Source organism: Stegodyphus dumicola, chromosome 6 (genome assembly GCF_044657685.1).
Source record: "Stegodyphus dumicola isolate Sdum_Otavi_A_Nest chromosome 6, ASM4465768v1".
In the NCBI taxonomy this organism is placed as follows: domain Eukaryota; kingdom Metazoa; phylum Arthropoda; class Arachnida; order Araneae; family Eresidae; genus Stegodyphus; species Stegodyphus dumicola.
The window spans coordinates 47,723,092-47,742,375 of NC_140773.1; the positions used below are offsets into that span (position 1 = coordinate 47,723,092).

At 31.3% G+C, this 19,284-nt stretch overlaps 1 protein-coding gene across 1 annotated transcript in view; it reads left to right on the forward strand.

Moving 5' to 3' along the window:
- Positions 1–19,284, forward strand: part of LOC118188960 (tRNA (cytidine(32)/guanosine(34)-2'-O)-methyltransferase-like) — a 71,340-nt gene that overhangs the window by 22,125 nt on the left and 29,931 nt on the right. The window contains exons 3-5 of the mRNA XM_085818286.1: positions 7,131–7,233; positions 7,576–7,654; positions 15,754–15,806. Of these exons, the coding sequence (XP_085674412.1) occupies positions 7,131–7,233; positions 7,576–7,654; positions 15,754–15,806 (235 nt within the window). The remainder of the gene's footprint in view (positions 1–7,130; positions 7,234–7,575; positions 7,655–15,753; positions 15,807–19,284) is intronic.

The following is a 19,284-nucleotide window of genomic DNA, read 5'->3' on the forward strand; positions in this document are numbered from 1 at the left end:
TGATTATAGAAGTTCTTCTGAATAATTATAGTTTTCATTTACAGTTTTTATAAAGATAAGCATTTGACATGTATCGGAAATGTCTGTGCTTTGATCCAATGCTACCAAAAAATAGCAGCAACTATTGATTAGGTTTTCTAATTTATTAGTGACATACATGCTAATCTCGTTTACACGTCGGCTTACAGTCTGGTGAGAAAGTGATACTGTTTGAAATTTTCTTACCATTTCGTTGTCATTAAATGCTTGAGTCATTTTTATGGCACATTTTTTAAGGTGGTCTACTACAGTAGCATTACAATACTAAAAGTTTGTTTACACTTAGAATCGCTAATTAAGAAACTATGTTGCGTGAAATTTGGCAGAAATATAAAGCAATAGGTCAGTTTTGGAATGTAAAGTTAGAATCAAGTTTGGAATGAAATTTACTTAAATATTATATTTAAAAAAAATTAGTTTAAAATACGTAATTTTGATGTGTAGTTTGGAAAGCCATCCATAGATGGCGTTACGAGTTAAAATTTAGCACTGTAATCCTATTTCTGCACAAATTCACGAAATAATTGATTTTTATACCAGTTACAAATCATTTTTTCTCTATATAATATTTAGAAGTGTTTGATATATTCCTTTATACGCAGTTTTCGTTAAACAGTGTCAGGGTTGTAAAAACAGCTGCCATCTGTCAGCAGAAAGATGTTTACGACAACCCTATTGTATTGCTATTCCGCACTCATTTGTTTACATTTATTTGTGCTGCGATCACTTACTAATAAAGATGGTAAAACTTCAAGATAGACCGAAGAAAAATCAGAGTTGGAACAAACGATCAACGAAATCGTCGTGCTCAAGAATTAAATTCCCGAGATGTGGAAGTTTCCGAACAAGCAGATGGTTTTGAGAGGTGAGAAACAATTTATTCTTTATATCCACTACTTCGTGCTTATGATTTCATAGTAGGTTAATTTTGAAATAAAATGCCCTTATTTTTTTACTGAAGGTCAGAAATTATTGGTGCGTCTGCGTCAAAGGAGATTGATTGCCGGAATGATTTTTTTGAAAAGTAAGTTTTCTTCCCCTCCCTTTTTGTCTGAGGGGAGATGGTAGTATTTATTCAGTCCTGTCATAATTTATTCCTTCATTCACATTACATTGGGAAATATTGAAAGGGTAAATTCCTCTTCACGAGGAATTGCTGAAATAAATGAATCTTTTCAAAAGTATGAGCATGTTCTTGCGATCTAAATTGAATTCACCATCATTACATGGTATTGGAAACTTTATAGTCATTTATTTGCTACGAAATGCTTTTTCACCCTCCCCTAATTCAATTTAATTAAAATCATTGTGTCAGTTACCTATGGTATATTTTTACTGCTTACCTATGGTATGCACATTGCAGTCATGTGTTGGCTGTTCAACTTGCTTTTTTTTATTATGTCATTTACTTGGATGTTAAAACTTTCTTTTAGAATTGGAACATTTTATGATCTTTTAGTAAAATTTATATATAAATATATATTATTGCTTGTTTACTTATGGTTCTGTGTATTTGTCATGTATGCATGGTGTGAAGTGTAGTTTTTGAAAAATATATCACAGATGGTAAATTCCACCAAAAGTTCAATTGAATTGATATTGGGATGCAGGTAATCAGAAAATATCTGCCGTGTCTTTTGAGCGTAGAACCATACTAGTGCCAAGAATATGGGACCAATACGTTCATGCTTGCTTTCTAGCCTTTTTGCCATTGTCCAGATTGAATTATCTCTAGTGGAAAGGGAATGAATGCCTTCTCTGTATAACATTAAAATATTTGTCTGATTAATAATCTACCAATAAGAAACTTTTTATGTGTGACATACTTTTTGCAAACAGAAGTCCTAAGCTCTGTTCTTGTACATGTTTTTTAATCGCACTTCAGACGTGTACTTCTAAAAGGAATTCTTCTCATAGGAATATTGACTGAACATTTAAAAAATATATTCTGCTTTTAGGGGCCTAATATTTTAAGTGGGAGCTTCCTTTTTTCATGTTTGCATTCATTACTGCATGATTTGCTATTTGAATTGCTTCAAGCTATAAGTAATTTTTGTTAATATTTTTTTCGATCAATTACTGAATGCCTGTTTAGATCAACATATAACTATCTTAAAATCGATGACGGGACAGAAGAGGCTGCTGCAGACACATTCAAGTTGGAAATCCATCTGATTTCAGATTTCAGTCCTGTAGTAAAGTAACACCATAGATAAAGTCAAAAACCTTATTGTTATATCAATTGTAGCTCATTAGCAGCAAACATTGCTAATCTTGCAGTGAATATATAAATGATGCTTCCAAACTCAGTGAATGCAATTATTTCAGGGAGCAAAGAAATAACATTTGTGTGGTTTTGATTATTTTTTTTTTCATTTGTTCAAGAGCATGATGAATTAAATCCATATAATTGTTGTAGTCATAGCTCCTACACTCGGCATGCTTCCTGTGTATCTTAACTGTTGAAAAATATGTCATCTGGATTCTGTGCAAAAAGTTTGAACTGAATGTTCCTATCAATTTATTGTATGTTGTGTGCGTTAAATTCTGACTGCAATTACATTTTTCATAGAATATTAGGAAAATAAAACTGATATTTATTTAGATCTGTGGTATTTATAATGCAGTTTATCAATAGCAGGTAACATCTTGCCTCTTTGCTTTGATCAGGGCCTGTGCAACCAGTGGCAGACAAAATTTTTAGAATTTAGAGAATACTGCATAGCAAAATTTTATAATTTAGCAGAGGGCGCTGAGCAGCAGAATTTAGAGGCGAAAAAATTTTCAGAACTTACGAAGACATCAGCCAGCAGAATTTAGGATATGCAGAGATTGCACCGGGTGGCAATATATTTAGTGTCATATGTTACATTTACTATCTGCATTATTAATTTGTGAAACAATTTCAGCTGTTTGAAAATGCATTTTTCTGTTAGAAATTTTTATTTGTACTTCTTGCAATTTTTGGGGTGGGTGGGGATATGTAAAGTACTCTATTGTCAAGAATATGGTACTAAAAACATTTTATCATATTTTTTCAGGTGTAAATTTTGTGCATGATTTGGCCTTCATTGAGATGTCTCTGGGTAAGGAGTTACTAAGGAAGAGAAACTTGATCCTATACAGAACAGCAACTTCGTTAGCATCAGAGGTTTTTTTAATAATGAAGAATTGGAATGAAATTTTACAAAATGTATGGGATTGTATTTATATACATGCAGGTTGAAGCATGCAGTTGCAAATGTATGAGGAGTATAAAAGATGCTGTATATTCGTATAAGTTTGAATAAACATAATAAAAAAAATTCCCAAAATTCTGTATTTTTTCTGCGAGTTATTAAAATTGGAAATAATTACATTATTTATGAAAATTTTTGAAAATAAAATACAAGTAATATTTAAAAAAGTAGAAAATTACTTTTTAAATATTACAAGTATTATAAATTATAAAAATGTAAATAATACAAGTAATATTTTAAAAAGTAGAAATATGTATTCTCAGATGAAATCCTTTTGATTATGCAAAAGGTCTTTTTTAGTATTTGAAGGGTTCATTTGAACCCAACAATTGGAACTAATGTATCCGCAGTTCATTGATATCAACCATTTTGTTTCTAAATTCACCCATTCCTTTTTAAAAGCATTTCTTTCAGTTACTAAGGGCTAATGAACAGGTCTTGAATTATCAAGATGAATGTTGCCGAAACATTGTGTGTGTATAAAAGGAAAAAGTGTACTTCAGAACATTGCAGTAGCTCAAAAAAAATCACGGACATGATCTATACTGTAGTCAGCGAGAAATTAGTCCCTTTTCTTTTCGTTTCAAAAGCTGTGTTTCCAAACGCCTGTGTCAACACAGCAGGAAGCGAAGCGGGAGGCCGTGGCTAAAAGCTGTGGAATCAGTTTTATAGCTCTTTTTAGAAATTTGTGAGCTGTTTTTCAGATAACGCAGTAAATCTCGGGGGGGGGGGGAGGTTTGAAATCATGATCACTGCCGGTACAACAGAATTTAGGTAGAGCAAAATTGTAAAATTCAGTGAAGCATCAAGCAATAAAATTTTAGAATTTTGGAGGAAGGGGACTTGACAACAGAAATTATTGCCTACAAAGTCAGCAAAATGCATAGCGCCGTATCTGCATAATACAGTATTCATAACCATAACAAACTTGTTTGGGGTGTAACAAACAGCTTAGAATGAATAATTTGGGATAAGATTTTTAAGTACGTATTTAACTGGGTATGAAATTTCAGTAATCATGCAGTATGCAATCTGATTTTTTTAGCTAATCATTTATTTTTTAGATGTCAGCACACAAAAAAAAAAAAAAATGGTTGTTGTTTTAAGCATTTCTTTTTTCAGCCATTTTATTTCAAAATCTAATTTTAAAATAGCATTTTAGTGATGCTATCAATTACATAAATAACTCTGGGATTTCTAGCCTTTTTCTTGCATCAGCTCCTTTTAAAAGAGTAGTTTTCTTCATTGGCCTGCTTACATTTTTCTCTGTAGTATATAATAGAATCATAGTAAAACTAAACATACATAACTGAAAGATATTTAACTAGAATATGTTGGAAAAAAAAATAATTTGTTAGACTGCATGCTTTGTCATTTTTTGTATTCTTATTCCTTTTAATTTTACAAATATAAGCAAGTTATAAAATACAAAATCACAGATTCTGATTGCTCAAGAATTGTATTTTGATGAATGTGATGGCTGTGCTTTCTTAACGTAATTCTTAAATCACCTTATTATTCAGAAACATTCAACCTAATTCTTGTTTTCCACTGTAAGTTATTCTTGACCAAAATCTGCTTTACCTGGGTAAGAAAGAAGGAAAATCAGTAATGTTTGTCCAGTAACAATTTTAATTTGGAGATATTTCTTTCAGATTACTTTTTTAATTCTAATACTTAGCATACCCATATGTTTTGAATTAATTGTGACGTATTTCTATGGTAATGCTTTACATCAGTAAACAATTATTAATTATCAAATTTATTAGTATATTTTTGTAATCAATGAGGTCTTGATTATGCCAATGAATTGCTGGTGAATATTTGGCTGTTGGTCCCTTGACCATCATATACCCCTAATTCAGAGGTCAAACAACAAAAATCAGCGTTATATTTTCAAATTTTCACAGGACTAGTTTCGATGGTTTTACCGAACCACCATCGTCAGCTGCAAAAGCGCAAATGAACGAGATAGGATATAATGAGCAGATAAGATAAGAAAGGCTGGACAGAAAATAAGCTAGTTGCGCCATCTGTTGATGAAACCAGAACTAAAACATAATTTCTTTAAAGGCCGAAGGCAAAGATGGATTGGAATTAGGATCGTTAACTAGAACAGAAAGATTTTTTTGAATGTGAAATGCCTCTAGAAAATCCAAATCTCCAATGGAAGATGTTTCTTGAATAATTTTGGCAGCAGAAAAATTGAAAGTGTGATTTTCAGACCAACAATGTTGAGCAACTGAAAACTTCTGTGTTTCCTTTTTTCTAACATATGCCACGTGTTCCTTGACACGAAATTTTAATGCTCTCATAGTTTGGCCAATGTAAATTAAACCACACTGTCAAGGAATCCTATAAATACCCCAGGAATTCATATCCGGAATCGGGTCCTTGAGTATGGAACTCGGAATTTTATTGATGGAAGAATAAGAGACCCGAAAATTAAATTTCTGCAAAGTATGTGCAATTTTATAGCTAATTGATGGAAAGAAGGGAATGATAACAGAATTTTTATAATCTTCTAAAACAAAAGTGTGCCTTTTAGTAGTTGAGATGAGAATTTTTTAACTGCTTGATTAATAATGTTGGGTGAAAAGCCTCTGTCAACAGCTATTGCTTTTAAATAATTTAGTTCTTTATCAAGGGATAGTTTGGAGGAGCAAACTTGAAGAGCACGAAAAACATGGGAGTAAAATGAAGCTAACTTTTGTTTTGTTGGATGACATGATTTAAAGTGTGGTGGAAGGCAAACCGATGAAGGTTTATGGTAAACTGTAGTACTGAAGTGAGATGTGTTACGTGTGACCAGAATGTCAAGAAACGGAAGAAAATTGCAAGCCTCAAGTTCAAAAGTGAACTGAATAGCAGGATCAATAGAATTCATTGTTGAAAGAACTTTATTTAAATCATCTTTATTACCTTCAAACAGGGTAAATGTGTCGTCTACATAGCAGAACCATGCCCGGAAGTTTAAAGTTTCAAACAACTTTGTTTCATAATAATGCATGTAGATTACAGCCAGGATCAGACTGGGGGGGGGGCTTCCCATGGCTAATCCCTCAGTTTGCTTGTGATATTTATTTTGTAAAACAAAATGTGTTTGTTTCAAACAGAGTTGAGTGAGAGAAATTAGCTCATCAATTTCGATGCAAGAGAAATGAAATTCAGAAAGTCTGGTTTCTAGACATTTTAATGCACCCTTTACTGGAACATTGGTAAATAATGATTTTACATCAAAAGAAACCATGAGTAAATTTCTAGGAGAAATGTTTTTAATCTTTTTTACAAACTCTATTGAATTTGTTATGATGTAAATGTTATTGTCTAATAGAGTTGAAAATCTAGAAACTAAATATATAGCTAATGGATACGAGGCAGTACTTAAATTTGATACAATTGGGCGGAAAGGAATACCACTTTTATGAATTTTGGGAAGAGCATATGATCTGGCGTTATTCACAACAGATGGGATAAGCAAATATTTTAAGTTGCTTGAAATGATTTGTGAAGATTTGATCGCAGTTTTTATATTTGACAGGTCCGAAGGTGAAGGATCTTTAGGGATCGGATGCGTTTCGCATTATTTTGTCTTCATCATATACCCCCTTTAAAATTTCATTGACCCTAGGCTTCCAAGCTGACTCCATAGAGAACCTTTGAAGTAACTAAAAGTGGTAGACTGCATACTGAATGTTTACCAGTTTGATAAAAGAATGCCATTAAATTTACTTAATTTAGTTTTTATACGCATCTCTCATATTGGTCTAATGGCTATTACATATGTAGCAAATGTTTAATAAAGTTATATTCATTTTATTGATGTTTTATGTATTTTATTTTTATTGACAGAGGTAATGCTGAAGATCCTGATGAGATAAAAATAGTGGCTGTTGATCTGCAAGCTATGGCACCATTACCTGGTGTCATTCAAATACAAGGAGATATTACTAAGGTTGAAATTTTTTTAACAATACATTGCTAAGTTTATAATTCTTACACTTTTCATGAGAGATTTTGTTTCTTACCCAACAAAGATTTCTTAGATTTTTGTTTATTTTACCCAACAAATATTTTCTTTCAGTTTCCTGAGAGGAAAGGGAAATTTTTACAAAAGTACATCAGTTATCACTTTTTATTAATGCCTTTTCAAATTGTTTTATGTTAGGCCCAGTTTTATATTTAGAAGTAGAGAAGGAATATTATGTTTGCTAACAAATCCTTGATATGTGATTTATATGTTTTGTATTATATGTTTTCTTATCATTTAACTGTATAATTTTAAATTTTAAAATAGATATCAACAGCTGAGGATATAATAAGTTATTTTAAAGGTGAAAATGCGGATCTGGTAGTTTGTGATGGTGCCCCTGATGGTAAAACATTTTTAAATATTATAGTTAGTTTTAGCTAATCAGGTTCCACTCTTCTTTATGTAAATAGTTATAGCCCTTTAATGGTTATTTATCTGGTTCACACTTTATGATAAAAAGAAATAAAACATTTTAGAAAGATTTCTCATCCAGAGGGGAATTTCATAGTTTCAAAACGGGGGAATATGGTCAGCCTTTTATTTAGCTGTTAAGTATTTAATTTTAGTTTATGAATATAAGAAATTACTTTTATTCAATTTTTAGTATTTTCTGTGCTACTTTTTTTTAATTTATAAAACACATTAGAAAATAATCTAAATCTAAATAAATGTATTTTTTAAATTTTGGAAAAGAGGTAGGAATGATCTTAGCAGTGGTGAAGGGGGTGCTTGGCAAAAATGATTGAGAACTACTGGTCTAGTAGAATTACAGGGATAGTTATCAGTTAAAAGTCGATAGCAAAATGATAAAAACTATCATAAGTGATGTATCCAGTTTTGAGATGCACTATGAGCATTTTTAAATTTTAAATGTTTATTCAATAAAATTTTCATTTCAGTATAAAGAGAATTAACAAAACACAAAAGCTTTTCGAGGATTTAGTCAGAGACCTACTATATCTTTTATTTTTCGTTAATAATGTTGTTTTTGTACCTGAAGCCTTTGAATGTTCATGTAATAGCATCCAATAATAACTTGCAATCATATTAACATTTCAGGGACTTTGGTATTTTTTTCTCTCATTTGTCTCCAGTGTCTTGGTGGAAGTTCTGTCCTTGACTCTTACTTATTGTATCAAGATTTCCCTGAAAATTCTGGATATGAATTCTGGAGGAAAAAAAAATATGTCCAGCTGAAAGATTAATTTTTTTACCGTATCTTCAATTATGGCTGCATTGTCAGGCTTGTCATTTCCACAGAAACCTGTTAATGATGTTCTTCAAGGCAAACCAAACTATCTTACCAGCTTCATTTATGAAAACTCAAAGTTTATATGTGGCATCAGTTTTTTTAAAAACTGGCCCCTTCACAGGGTTCGTACGGTCCTTAAGAGTCCTTAGATTTTTTGGAATCGATTTTTGTCCTTAAAAGTCCTTAATTTTGGCCAAAATCAGCAGAAGGTCCTTAATTTTAATCATCTGAAATTTCTGGCTGCTCTTACGACTGCCATTTTGAGTGTGAATTAGCTTATTGGCTTATTAGATTACGGCAAAGCACTTGAGGGCTATCTGCCTTAAGAGAGGGATGCCTTCGTGGAGGACTTTTTAAGGGAAACTGGCTTGTATACACATTACACATGGGGAAAACCACGAAAACACCCATGCAGTCAGCCCGTTCGCGGGATTCGAACCTCGGACCGAACTACCAGTGTTCAGCGACGTTACCGCTCTGCCGCTGGTGGGCCGAGTGTGAATTAGCATTTTGAGGAATATTTTTTGCGATTCTCTACCGCATATATGGTTATCTTTTGAATGGGTTCATGAGTTATAATTTGTTTCTATTTCTAATATAAATGATGGGGTACTAGAGCTTCTAAGCGAAACATAAGCATTTCGAAATTAATTTTTTCTAGTACAGAGCTCATAAACAACTTTTCGCTTTTGGGGATGTGAATTCTTTTATTAAACGGCTCTAAATTTGGCGACTTTTCAACATTTTGGCGATTTTAAGATTAATTTCTACAGAAACTTTTTAATTCCGAGATCTGAGAATTTTTCGACGATTTTTTTTAAAACATCGTAACGTTGATAAATTTTATTAAAATAATGGTAATATATTGAAATTATATTTAAAAAATAACATTAAAATAAAACATTTTTATTTTTCATGGTAATATTATAAAGTTTCATTTTGGCAACTTATTATAGAATATTTTAAATCTGAAAAATAAACAAGATATAATGCTATAAAGCACAATTTACGAAACAGCTCTTAGCAAAAGCAAAATTAGCTATGTATTTAATTAAAAATGTCTTGTTTTTAATTTTTTTTCATAGTAAGAGTTTTTCACATGTAATTGTCTCAGAATATTCAAAATTCTCAGAATGTGCAACAGTTTTCTCTATAAAATTAATTTTATACTTTTTCTCTCCTTTTTTTTTCCCCCAAAAATATTTCTGGCTTTTTGCTGTTACAGAATTGGTAGGGATAATTTTTCTTTAGGATTTTAGACATTGCAGCTTTGAAAGTTTAGAAGGATTTGAAGGCAAGATTTATAGATGCACGATTCTCGAAGATTCGAGAAATATATGACGGAATGAAAAATGTCTCCATGGTGTCAACACGTGATGGATGTATTTTACAGAAAGTTTGCAATGAATTTCTTAATTTTTGGAGAACATCTGGAAGAACAATGAAAACATAATATTTGAATGTTTTACTTCTGATACTAAAATCTTAACATGTTTATCTTCTCTTTATTTTCTGTACTTTTCACTAGACAGAAGCATGGAAAATATCAAAAATGCTTATCACATGGGCAAGCATTATAGAAAGGAATTTTTTTATTAATAAAGAAATTGAAAACTTCAATTTAAAAGATTCATCTAATATTTCTTAATGCGTCATACACATAGCTGGCACTAAGCATTTTCCCACCTGATGCAATCTCTGTGGATCCTAAATTCTGCTGCCTAGTGCCTTTCTAAATTCTGCTTCCAATGCCTGCTCTAAATTCTAAATGTTTTACCATTTCTAGATTTTGTTCTTCAGTGTGTCACTAAATTCTAGAAATTCTGCCACATCAGCCGTAACCGTCCTTTACTATATATATTTCATATTGCTTCCGAATGTTCATATTACTAACAAAATAAAATTAGCCGCTTTTTCTGTACATTCTAAATGCATTTAGTGTTTTTTAGAATATCAGAAATCTTTAATTAAATCCAAAAATTCTAAAATGAAAAGGAAACGCGTTGAAGAAAGAAACTGAATACATAAAGGAAATGTTTCTTCAAAGATATCTGCAGTTGTTATTATGTAAATTACCCAATTGTTTATGATTTCAACCTTTACTTTAATTCTCCATTTCTATTTCCTCATATGATAGAGTTATTGAGCCAGATTAAATTAAAATTGAATTGTATAATCTTTGACCACAAGTCCACATTATTAGTTTGAGTTTGACTGTTCTTATTTAATTATGTCACCGTGAGCTGTAATTGATTTTGTTAGCATCAGAACATTCCTTTATGTTTTAAGCTATTTTTAAATAAGAGGCTTATTTAAACCTTTGTCTGATATTGTAGTTAATTTCAGTCATAGCAAGGCCCACCAGAGGCCGAGCGGTAAAGACGTTGAACACTGGTAATTCGGTCTGAGGTTCGAATCTGTTGGTTGTGCATTAGCACTGAAGGCGTAATGAGTATGTTTCCTCAAGCACAGAATTAAAGAATCATAAGTCAAAAATTTTAACTACGAAATCTTTATTTAATAAAATAGGATAATTTTGCTTAACTTAAGCATAACAAAAGTAATAATCTTCTCAGACATTAAAACACTGAATTATTAAAAAGAAGATAACTTACATAGAATCATCAGTCCTAAATATCATCAGGCTTACCTATTTTAGGGAATAAAAGAAAAGAGAAACAACAGGAACATACTTCGACATCATACCTGAAAAAAAGAAAGTACTACTGGATTAGACCTTTGGCCAGGTACAAGTAGCTAGGGTGAAAAACAAATATACTGCATTGTTCACGAACTTTACTTTCGCTCGCCAATATATATCTTGGCAGGCGTTCGTTTCGTATGCCTTTCGAGTTTCATTATGCAAAATACCTAAATTTATGCTAACAGAATCCCACGAACAGGCTGGCTGTATGGGCGTTTTCGTGGTTTTCCCCATGTGTAACATGTATACGAGCCACTTTCACTTAGAAAGTCCTCCACGAAGGCATCCCTCCCTTTAGGCAGATATCCCTTGTGTGTTTTGCCATAATTGAATAACCCAATTCAGACATAGTGATAATATGCTTCACGCCTGTCGGGAGTTTTGGACTATTTAACTTTTACCAGATCAATTAAACCCTCATAGGTACATTGTGGAGAGGTTGACAAGTTAGGAGATAAAGACGCAGAAACTAGTGAGAGCATTGATTTGCATATTAAGACAAATCTCTAATTGTTAGAAAAGATAAAGAGAAGGAAATTGATATAAACTAGTCAAAATGTCTGGGAAGGTTTCAAATTAAAATGATGGATAAATATTTGGTTGACTGTTGTTATTACAAATATAAATGCTCTGTAGCTTTTAATGTGTAATTATCTTAATATCATTTAAGAATCTGTGTCATAAATTACATATACTTTAAACTGTAAAATTTTATTAGATTTTGATTTTAATAGGGCTTTTTTAATAAATATTGTTAAAAATAAAATTATTAGTGACCATGTAAATCCATTATGACTAAGGTTATCTAATTACCTACTTTATTTATTTATAACTAACTGCTTACCCTTAAAAATTATGTCTACATGTTAAAGCGAGTTATTGCCTTTCATTAACACTCACTGCGGTCACAAGATAAAACACAAAAATGTAAAAATTCAAGTAAAACATATTCTACTATGCATCTATTTAGACTTAAAATAATACAAAACAACTTATCACCTCTGGTGCTTTAATGGCTTATTGGAACCTTAAAGTATATTAACTGGGTTACAATCCCTGGATATGTACATGAAGCTACGACACTAATTGCATCAAACAGAGCCTGACTAATATTCAACACTTGCCAATCTTGCCTACATCAGGCCTTTCAGGTTTGTTCTAATCAGCAGGTCTCTCTCTAGACAAGCAGCAGCAGTAACAACATTCAGTCCTTTGGTTATGAATCATGCTGATTATGATCTTACTTCTCATTTTAACCTATTCAGTTTGACATAAAATCTGCCTTCTTATGTACTAAACCTCTAGACTGACCAAGTATGTGACAAAATGAGACATAAAAAAAATCAACATAAAGCTAACTGTTAGTAAAACGTAAATGTCACTTATCTTCTTTCAAATATGACCAACAATTATAAGTGTAAAATATTTAATGCAACTTGATAAATTGCATAAAGTTTATTTTATTTTCAAACTTAGTAACAATTATGTTAATTAATTCATGTTTAGTAACAATGCGTACTACTTAGGGATCTATTTTATTTTTAGTATGGTAGGGAAATTCAGGCATAGGTCTTCAATAGATATCTTCAATTGAATTTATTCAGTCCCCATTTGCTCATAGGTCCTTAATTTTTTCATTAATGGTCCTTAAAAGTCCTTAAAAGTACTTAATTTCCATGTGCAAAAATGTGTACGAAACCTGCCTTCAGCTTACTAAGAGAAAAGAGAAATTTTCACAAAAGTACAGCAGTTATCACTTTTTATTAATGCCTTTTCAAACTGTTTTATGTTAGACCCAGTTTTATACAGTCAAAAGTCGTTAATTCGGACACCCATAATCCGGAATGATCTATAATCCGGACCTCAAAGCTACAATCTTTCTGCGCGTGCATCACGATGACGCTGCGGCGCGCAATGAATTGTAAGTTGATCTGTCAGCACTAGCCTTGTCTTCAGGGCAGATGTTTTTATTTTATTTGGCTTATTCCTTACTAAATGTAGTATTTCATCTCGATGTGCTCCATCTTTGATATGATTTAAATCAAATTCCTTGTCATTATAATTCGCTTCCGATAGTGAAGAAAGTGACACAGAGGTTATTGAAAACGAAAAAATGTTGATTGACAAATTAGTCGGTATTCTCGACACAGCAATTATGGGACTTGAACAGCGGAACTTTGTAACTGAACGAGAAATTATGTCTGTTTATAGAATTAAAGAGAAAGTATTATCACATAAAACGAAGCAAATTAAACAACTTACATTGAAAGAAATGTTTAATAAAGTAAACAAATAAATAGTAAACTTTTTTTTGTAAATTTTGATACCCTTTAGATCATAATTGTTTTTTATTTCATAAATTACGGTTTCATATTTGTAATTTTAGAATTTCTGCATGCCATCCTCCCTGATTTAAACTGATGATCCATAATCCGGAATCGCCGAAGTCCCGACGAGTCCGGATTAACGACTTTTGGACTGTATTTAGAAGTAAAGAAAAACTATTCTCTTTGCTAAAAAATCCTTGATATGTGATTTGTCACACTTAAACTTTCCAAAAAAGGGGGAAAATGTTCTAGCTGCTCTGCTCAAAGATGTACAAACAGCAGCAAAAAGTTCTATGTTTAATATATAAGTTGGAGCAGAAACCTACAACAGTTCATAAACTAGAGCTGTGCTCAATATTTTTGCTTCCAAGAAAATTGGCCATAGCTCTGGTTTACAAACTGCCCTTCTTTTTATGAAATGTGGCCTTGGTCTATAAAACTGTATATACAGTCAAAAGTCGTTAATCCGGAATCGTCGGGACTTCGGCGATTCCGGATTATCGATTTTTCCGGATTATAGATCATCAGTTTAAATCTGGTAAGATGGCATGCAGAAATTACAAAATTAAAAATATGAAACCGTAATTTATGAAATAAAGAACAATTATGATCTAAAGGGTATCAAAATTTACAAAAAGAAAAAGCTTAATATTTATTTGTTTACTTTATTAAACATTTCTTTCAATGTAAGTTGCTTCGTTTCATGTGATAATACTTTCTCTTTAATTCTATTAAACAGACATAATTTCTTGTTTAGTTACAAAAGTTCCGCTGTTCAAGTCCTATAATTGCTGTGTTGAGAATACCGACTAATTTGTTAATCGAAATGTTTTCGTTTTCAATAACCTCTGGGTCACTTTCTTCACTATCGGAAGCGAATTATAATGACGAGGAACTTGATTTAAATCATATCAAAGACGGAGTACATCGAAATGAAATACTACACTTAGTACGGAATTATAAACCAAATAAAATAAAAACATCTGCCCTGAAGATAAGGATAGTGCTGACAGATCAACTTCCAATCCGCGGCGTGAAATTGATAAACAGATTTCGGATTTCAAAACATACTTTCGCTTTGTAGATACAAATTACATATTAGTAAATATATATCGGAAATTCTATTTGACATAATCTTTCTAATCTATCATAATCTAATAATGACGTATCTGCCCCTCTGCCGCAGAGCAGCGTGAAATTGATAAACAGATTTCGGATTTCAAAACATACTTTCGCTTTGTAGTAAATATATATCGGAAATTCTATTTGACATAATCGAAAGTTCAAGCTTACTTTTATAAAATTGCTCTAACAGTCTGCAAAAAATAATAAGCCGGATCCATTTCGAAGATTAAGGAACAACGCAATCTGCAACATTAACTGAATTAAATAACTTTAGCTTAGCGTATAACTCCGTTACACATTAAACGCGCATGCGCACAAACATATTCGCAGCCGTAAGGGTCTTACGCGCTCTCGCGACGCATGCGCAGAAAGTTTGTAGCTTTGAGGTCCGGATTATAGATCATTCCGGATTATGGGTGTCCGAATTAACGACTTTTGACTGTATTTGTTTAATCCCATTCTCACTTTTTCAGTTTTATAAACATTTTTGTAGTATATGCATTTTCATAAAATTAAGAATCTGCTTTATTTTAAGATGATCAGAAGCTTTCAATTTATGATAATTTATTTATAATGAAGGAGGACTGATTTCAGTTTCATAATTTTCTCTGCATTATTGGGAATAACTGACAAAAACAAAAGCACATAAAAATAAAAAGGACTAATTTTAAGGATTCCTTTAAAAATTTAAAAAATATTTTTAAATTCGTAATTTGTTGTAATATTAATTAAAAGTTCATAATCTATTGCTAATATTTTCAGTTTTTGCACAAAAGCCAATTTAAATTGCATACTGTAATTACTGTAAGGAAATTTTAATAAGTCTAACAAATGATAAAATACAAATTGTCTGAAAAAAAGTTATTGCAATAAATCATTTTTAATGAATTTTTGAATTTATCATCAACGTAACTTTCAAAACAACAGTTAAAAATCTGTCAAAGTTTTTCATTTCAGATCTGTTTAAATTATCTTGCTATTTCAGGTAATTTTTTTTTTTTTTTTTCTAAAACTTAACTTTTTGTCTTTTACAGTTACTGGCTTGCATGATCTTGATGAATACATTCAAGCTCAGTTGTTGTTGGCTGTAAGTTTAATTTTATGTATGTGTAATGTTTCTTTGATGGAATATTTAATTATTTACTTTTGTTGTAACTTATGTTTTTTTTTTATTTTATTTTTATTTAATAGTGATAAAAATAAATAACAAAAATAATTTAGCAAAAGATATTGTAGTTCATGGGGAGTATATTAATATGAGTCAATTTGTGCACAAAATATTTTGGGCTAAATAATGCTATTAGGGGCTTGGCAGAATCTTATAGGAAATACACTGGTTATCATTAATTAAGGAAAAATCACAAAAATGACGATTACTCAAAAAGTTACATGTAGAATTTAATGAAACTAATCCAGAGTATGCACCACATAGTAAGGTATAAAATAACATGAAAAGGAATTACCAGACAGTTATTTTGTTATAGAAATTAATATATGTATAAAAGGAACAAATTGGTGTGTCAGTTTGGTATAGAAAAGTTACCTTCAATATGGAGTGTGATCTTCCCCAGAAGCAATACAGTGATGTGTATGCTGTCAATTATGTGGTTTATTAGTTCGGTAGGGAGTAAGAGCCATTACCCTTGCAAGGCAGTTGCAAGTGAAGGTCTGCAGAGGTTTGAGAGTAGCTATACATCTTCCTAAAGCATCCCAAATATTCTCGATAGGATCTTCCTTCATGCGCATAACAACAAATATCAGTCAGCAGCACTCATGATGGCAGTTGGCCATCCTTGACTGAACCTCTTGGGTGCCGAATCTATGGTTAGAAATTGTTGCTAAATTCTATGAACTGCAGAAGGATTCACATTTGGCCATCTGGCCACTTCTGTCTGACTTTGTCCTGCCTCAAGTCTCCCAATAGTTCTCCATTGTAGTTCTTCCTGGAGGTCATTATTACAAATTGGCTATCCCAGATATCTTATCTCAGTATCACAGCAAAATTTGCAGGCTTGCTCTCAAACATGCTCCTTTCAGATGATGTATTCTGACTGCAACTTCATTAATTTGCATACTGCAGTTTTTCTCAGCAACTCTTATTTGACAGCATATAAAATTTTATATAATTGCCGTATTTTTTCAACGATTTTCACTGTTTTTGTGATTTTTCCTCAATTTTTAGAAACCAGTGTAGTTATAGAGAAAAAATAGTCCAAAAAAATCAGTTTATGTTGAAGATCTAGCAGCCTTAATATGTTGGAAGATAATAATATGTATATTTGATTAATAATTAATTAGTATATGATTAAATAATGTCTAATGGTTAAATGTCTTTTGCATTATTCAGTAATTAACTAATAGCTGTGTATCAATTTGACTTGAGCTGAAAAGATTTACTTGATTAAAAAAATTTAATTTATTATACAATGTATATTGAATTTTGTCCAAAATTTACGTAGATCTTTTACAAATTGAGATCATATAAACTGTCTGTAATAACAGTGCATTTGCTGGCTATTTTATCTCTTATCCATTGTAATATTTAATTAATTAGAATTAATATATCTAACTTTACAAATCTGAAAATAAAAATAAATTTTAAAAAGAAATGAAAATTAATTAAATATTTTCATCCAGCATTAAATGATTGTCTATTAGCTTACTGCATTATCTCAATGAAAAATGTTTCAATGGAGGAAAATGTTTGAATTATCAATTATTTCTTACTTTACCTACTGCTCTCAAGAATGAAAAAGTTCATGAAAATAAGGCTTCTGTTTCTATCTGATGTTGAATTTAGCTATAATAATTGTAAAAATGTATTTATCAAAGAGAGAATATTTTGCATGGAGATAAAATGTAGATCCAAACCTTTCGCTAACAATTTCAGAAAAAATTATGTGCCTTTATTTTACATAAACTCATACATGACAGAGAAATATAAGTGAGTGAACAGTGCAGCATAGTGCTAAAATATTTTAGGGCAGCAGAATTTTCATTTTATTGGGCTTAACATATATCTTTTACAATTGTAATTGATTATTTTAATATTTGTGTAGGTGCTCACTAAAACTATTGATAAAATTGCTGGGTAATTACTTGTATGCGATACTTTACCAGTCTTATAACTATATCAAAATATATTGCTGTAAAACATGTAAATATTTATGTTTGTATTTATTAAGTTTTGTGTATTTTTATAGCATTTTATGTTATAATTTCACTGTGTATTTTTTTATAATCAAATTTGGCACCACTTATTTTATTTGTAATTTATTTCATGTATTATGGTGTAGATATTTATGTTTGAGTTTAAAAGATAGTTGAATTAAAAAGAAAAATATAGACAGAAACTCTTCTACTGGGTCTTGATATTAAATTTGGCAACTTTTTGCCAAATGACAAAATTCTAGAATTTTCCCAAAAATGCATTTTTGAAGCTTTGGGAGGAATTTTTCTCAAAGATTCTAGAAATGCTTATCCTTCGCCTTGAAAAAATCTATAAGTATGGTTGCTCTAATGAGTTAGTTCAGAGAGCCAATCAGTTAATTTGGAGTCTTCAGTTGTCTTTCTAGAGAGCAGCTTGTTTATCATTGCTGCTTTAGCCCTTGATCTGTGAATGTTTTTGGTAATTTTGCATATTCTTCTCATATTAAGGAGAATTCGCCTTATTTCTCTTTTTGCTATTCTTCTATTGTTGAGACTGTATTCAGAAATATATGCATGTATGCACATGTATGTGCATATGTGTATATGCACATACATTCATACGCACATATATAAATGCATGCATGAACACACTCGTGCATACATACATACATTTCTGAATCCAGTCCTAATAACAAAATATTACCATCTTTTCTTCTTTGGATTATTTAGAGCTGTTTATCTTGTTGAAAGAGCTATTATTTATTTCAATAAATTTTGAATTTTTTCCTATTCATGTGGCATAGTTATCAAAGGCGATCTCTGTAAACTTGTGGTATGTAAAAATATTAAATAACTGTTGTAATATAATTATTAAATAACTCTATATTTAGTATTTGCTAATTAATAAATATTTTGAGTACATATTCATTTGTTTGATTCTTTGTTCTGTTAATACAGTCAAAATTGTTCTGTTAATACAGTTAATTCGGACACCCATAATCCGGAATGATCTATAATCCGCACCTCAAAGCTACAAACTTTCTGCGCAAGCGTCGCGTTCACGCATGCGCATAGGCGTTTACGAGTGCGCGTAAGACCTTTACGGCTGCAAATATGTGTGTGCGCAGGCGCGTTTAATGTGTAACGGACGGTATAAGCTAAGCTAAAATTATCTAATTCAGTTAATGTTGCAGATTGTGTTGTTCCTTAATCTTCGAATTGGATCCGGCTTATTATTTTTTGCAGACTGTTAGAGCAGTTTTATAAAAGTAAGCTTGAACTTTCGGTTATGTCAAGTAGAATTTCTGATATATATTTACTAATATGTAAAGCATCTACAAAGCAAAAGTATGTTTCGAAATCTCAAATCTGTGTATCAATTTCACGCCACCGCGCGCAATGAATTGGAAGTTGAT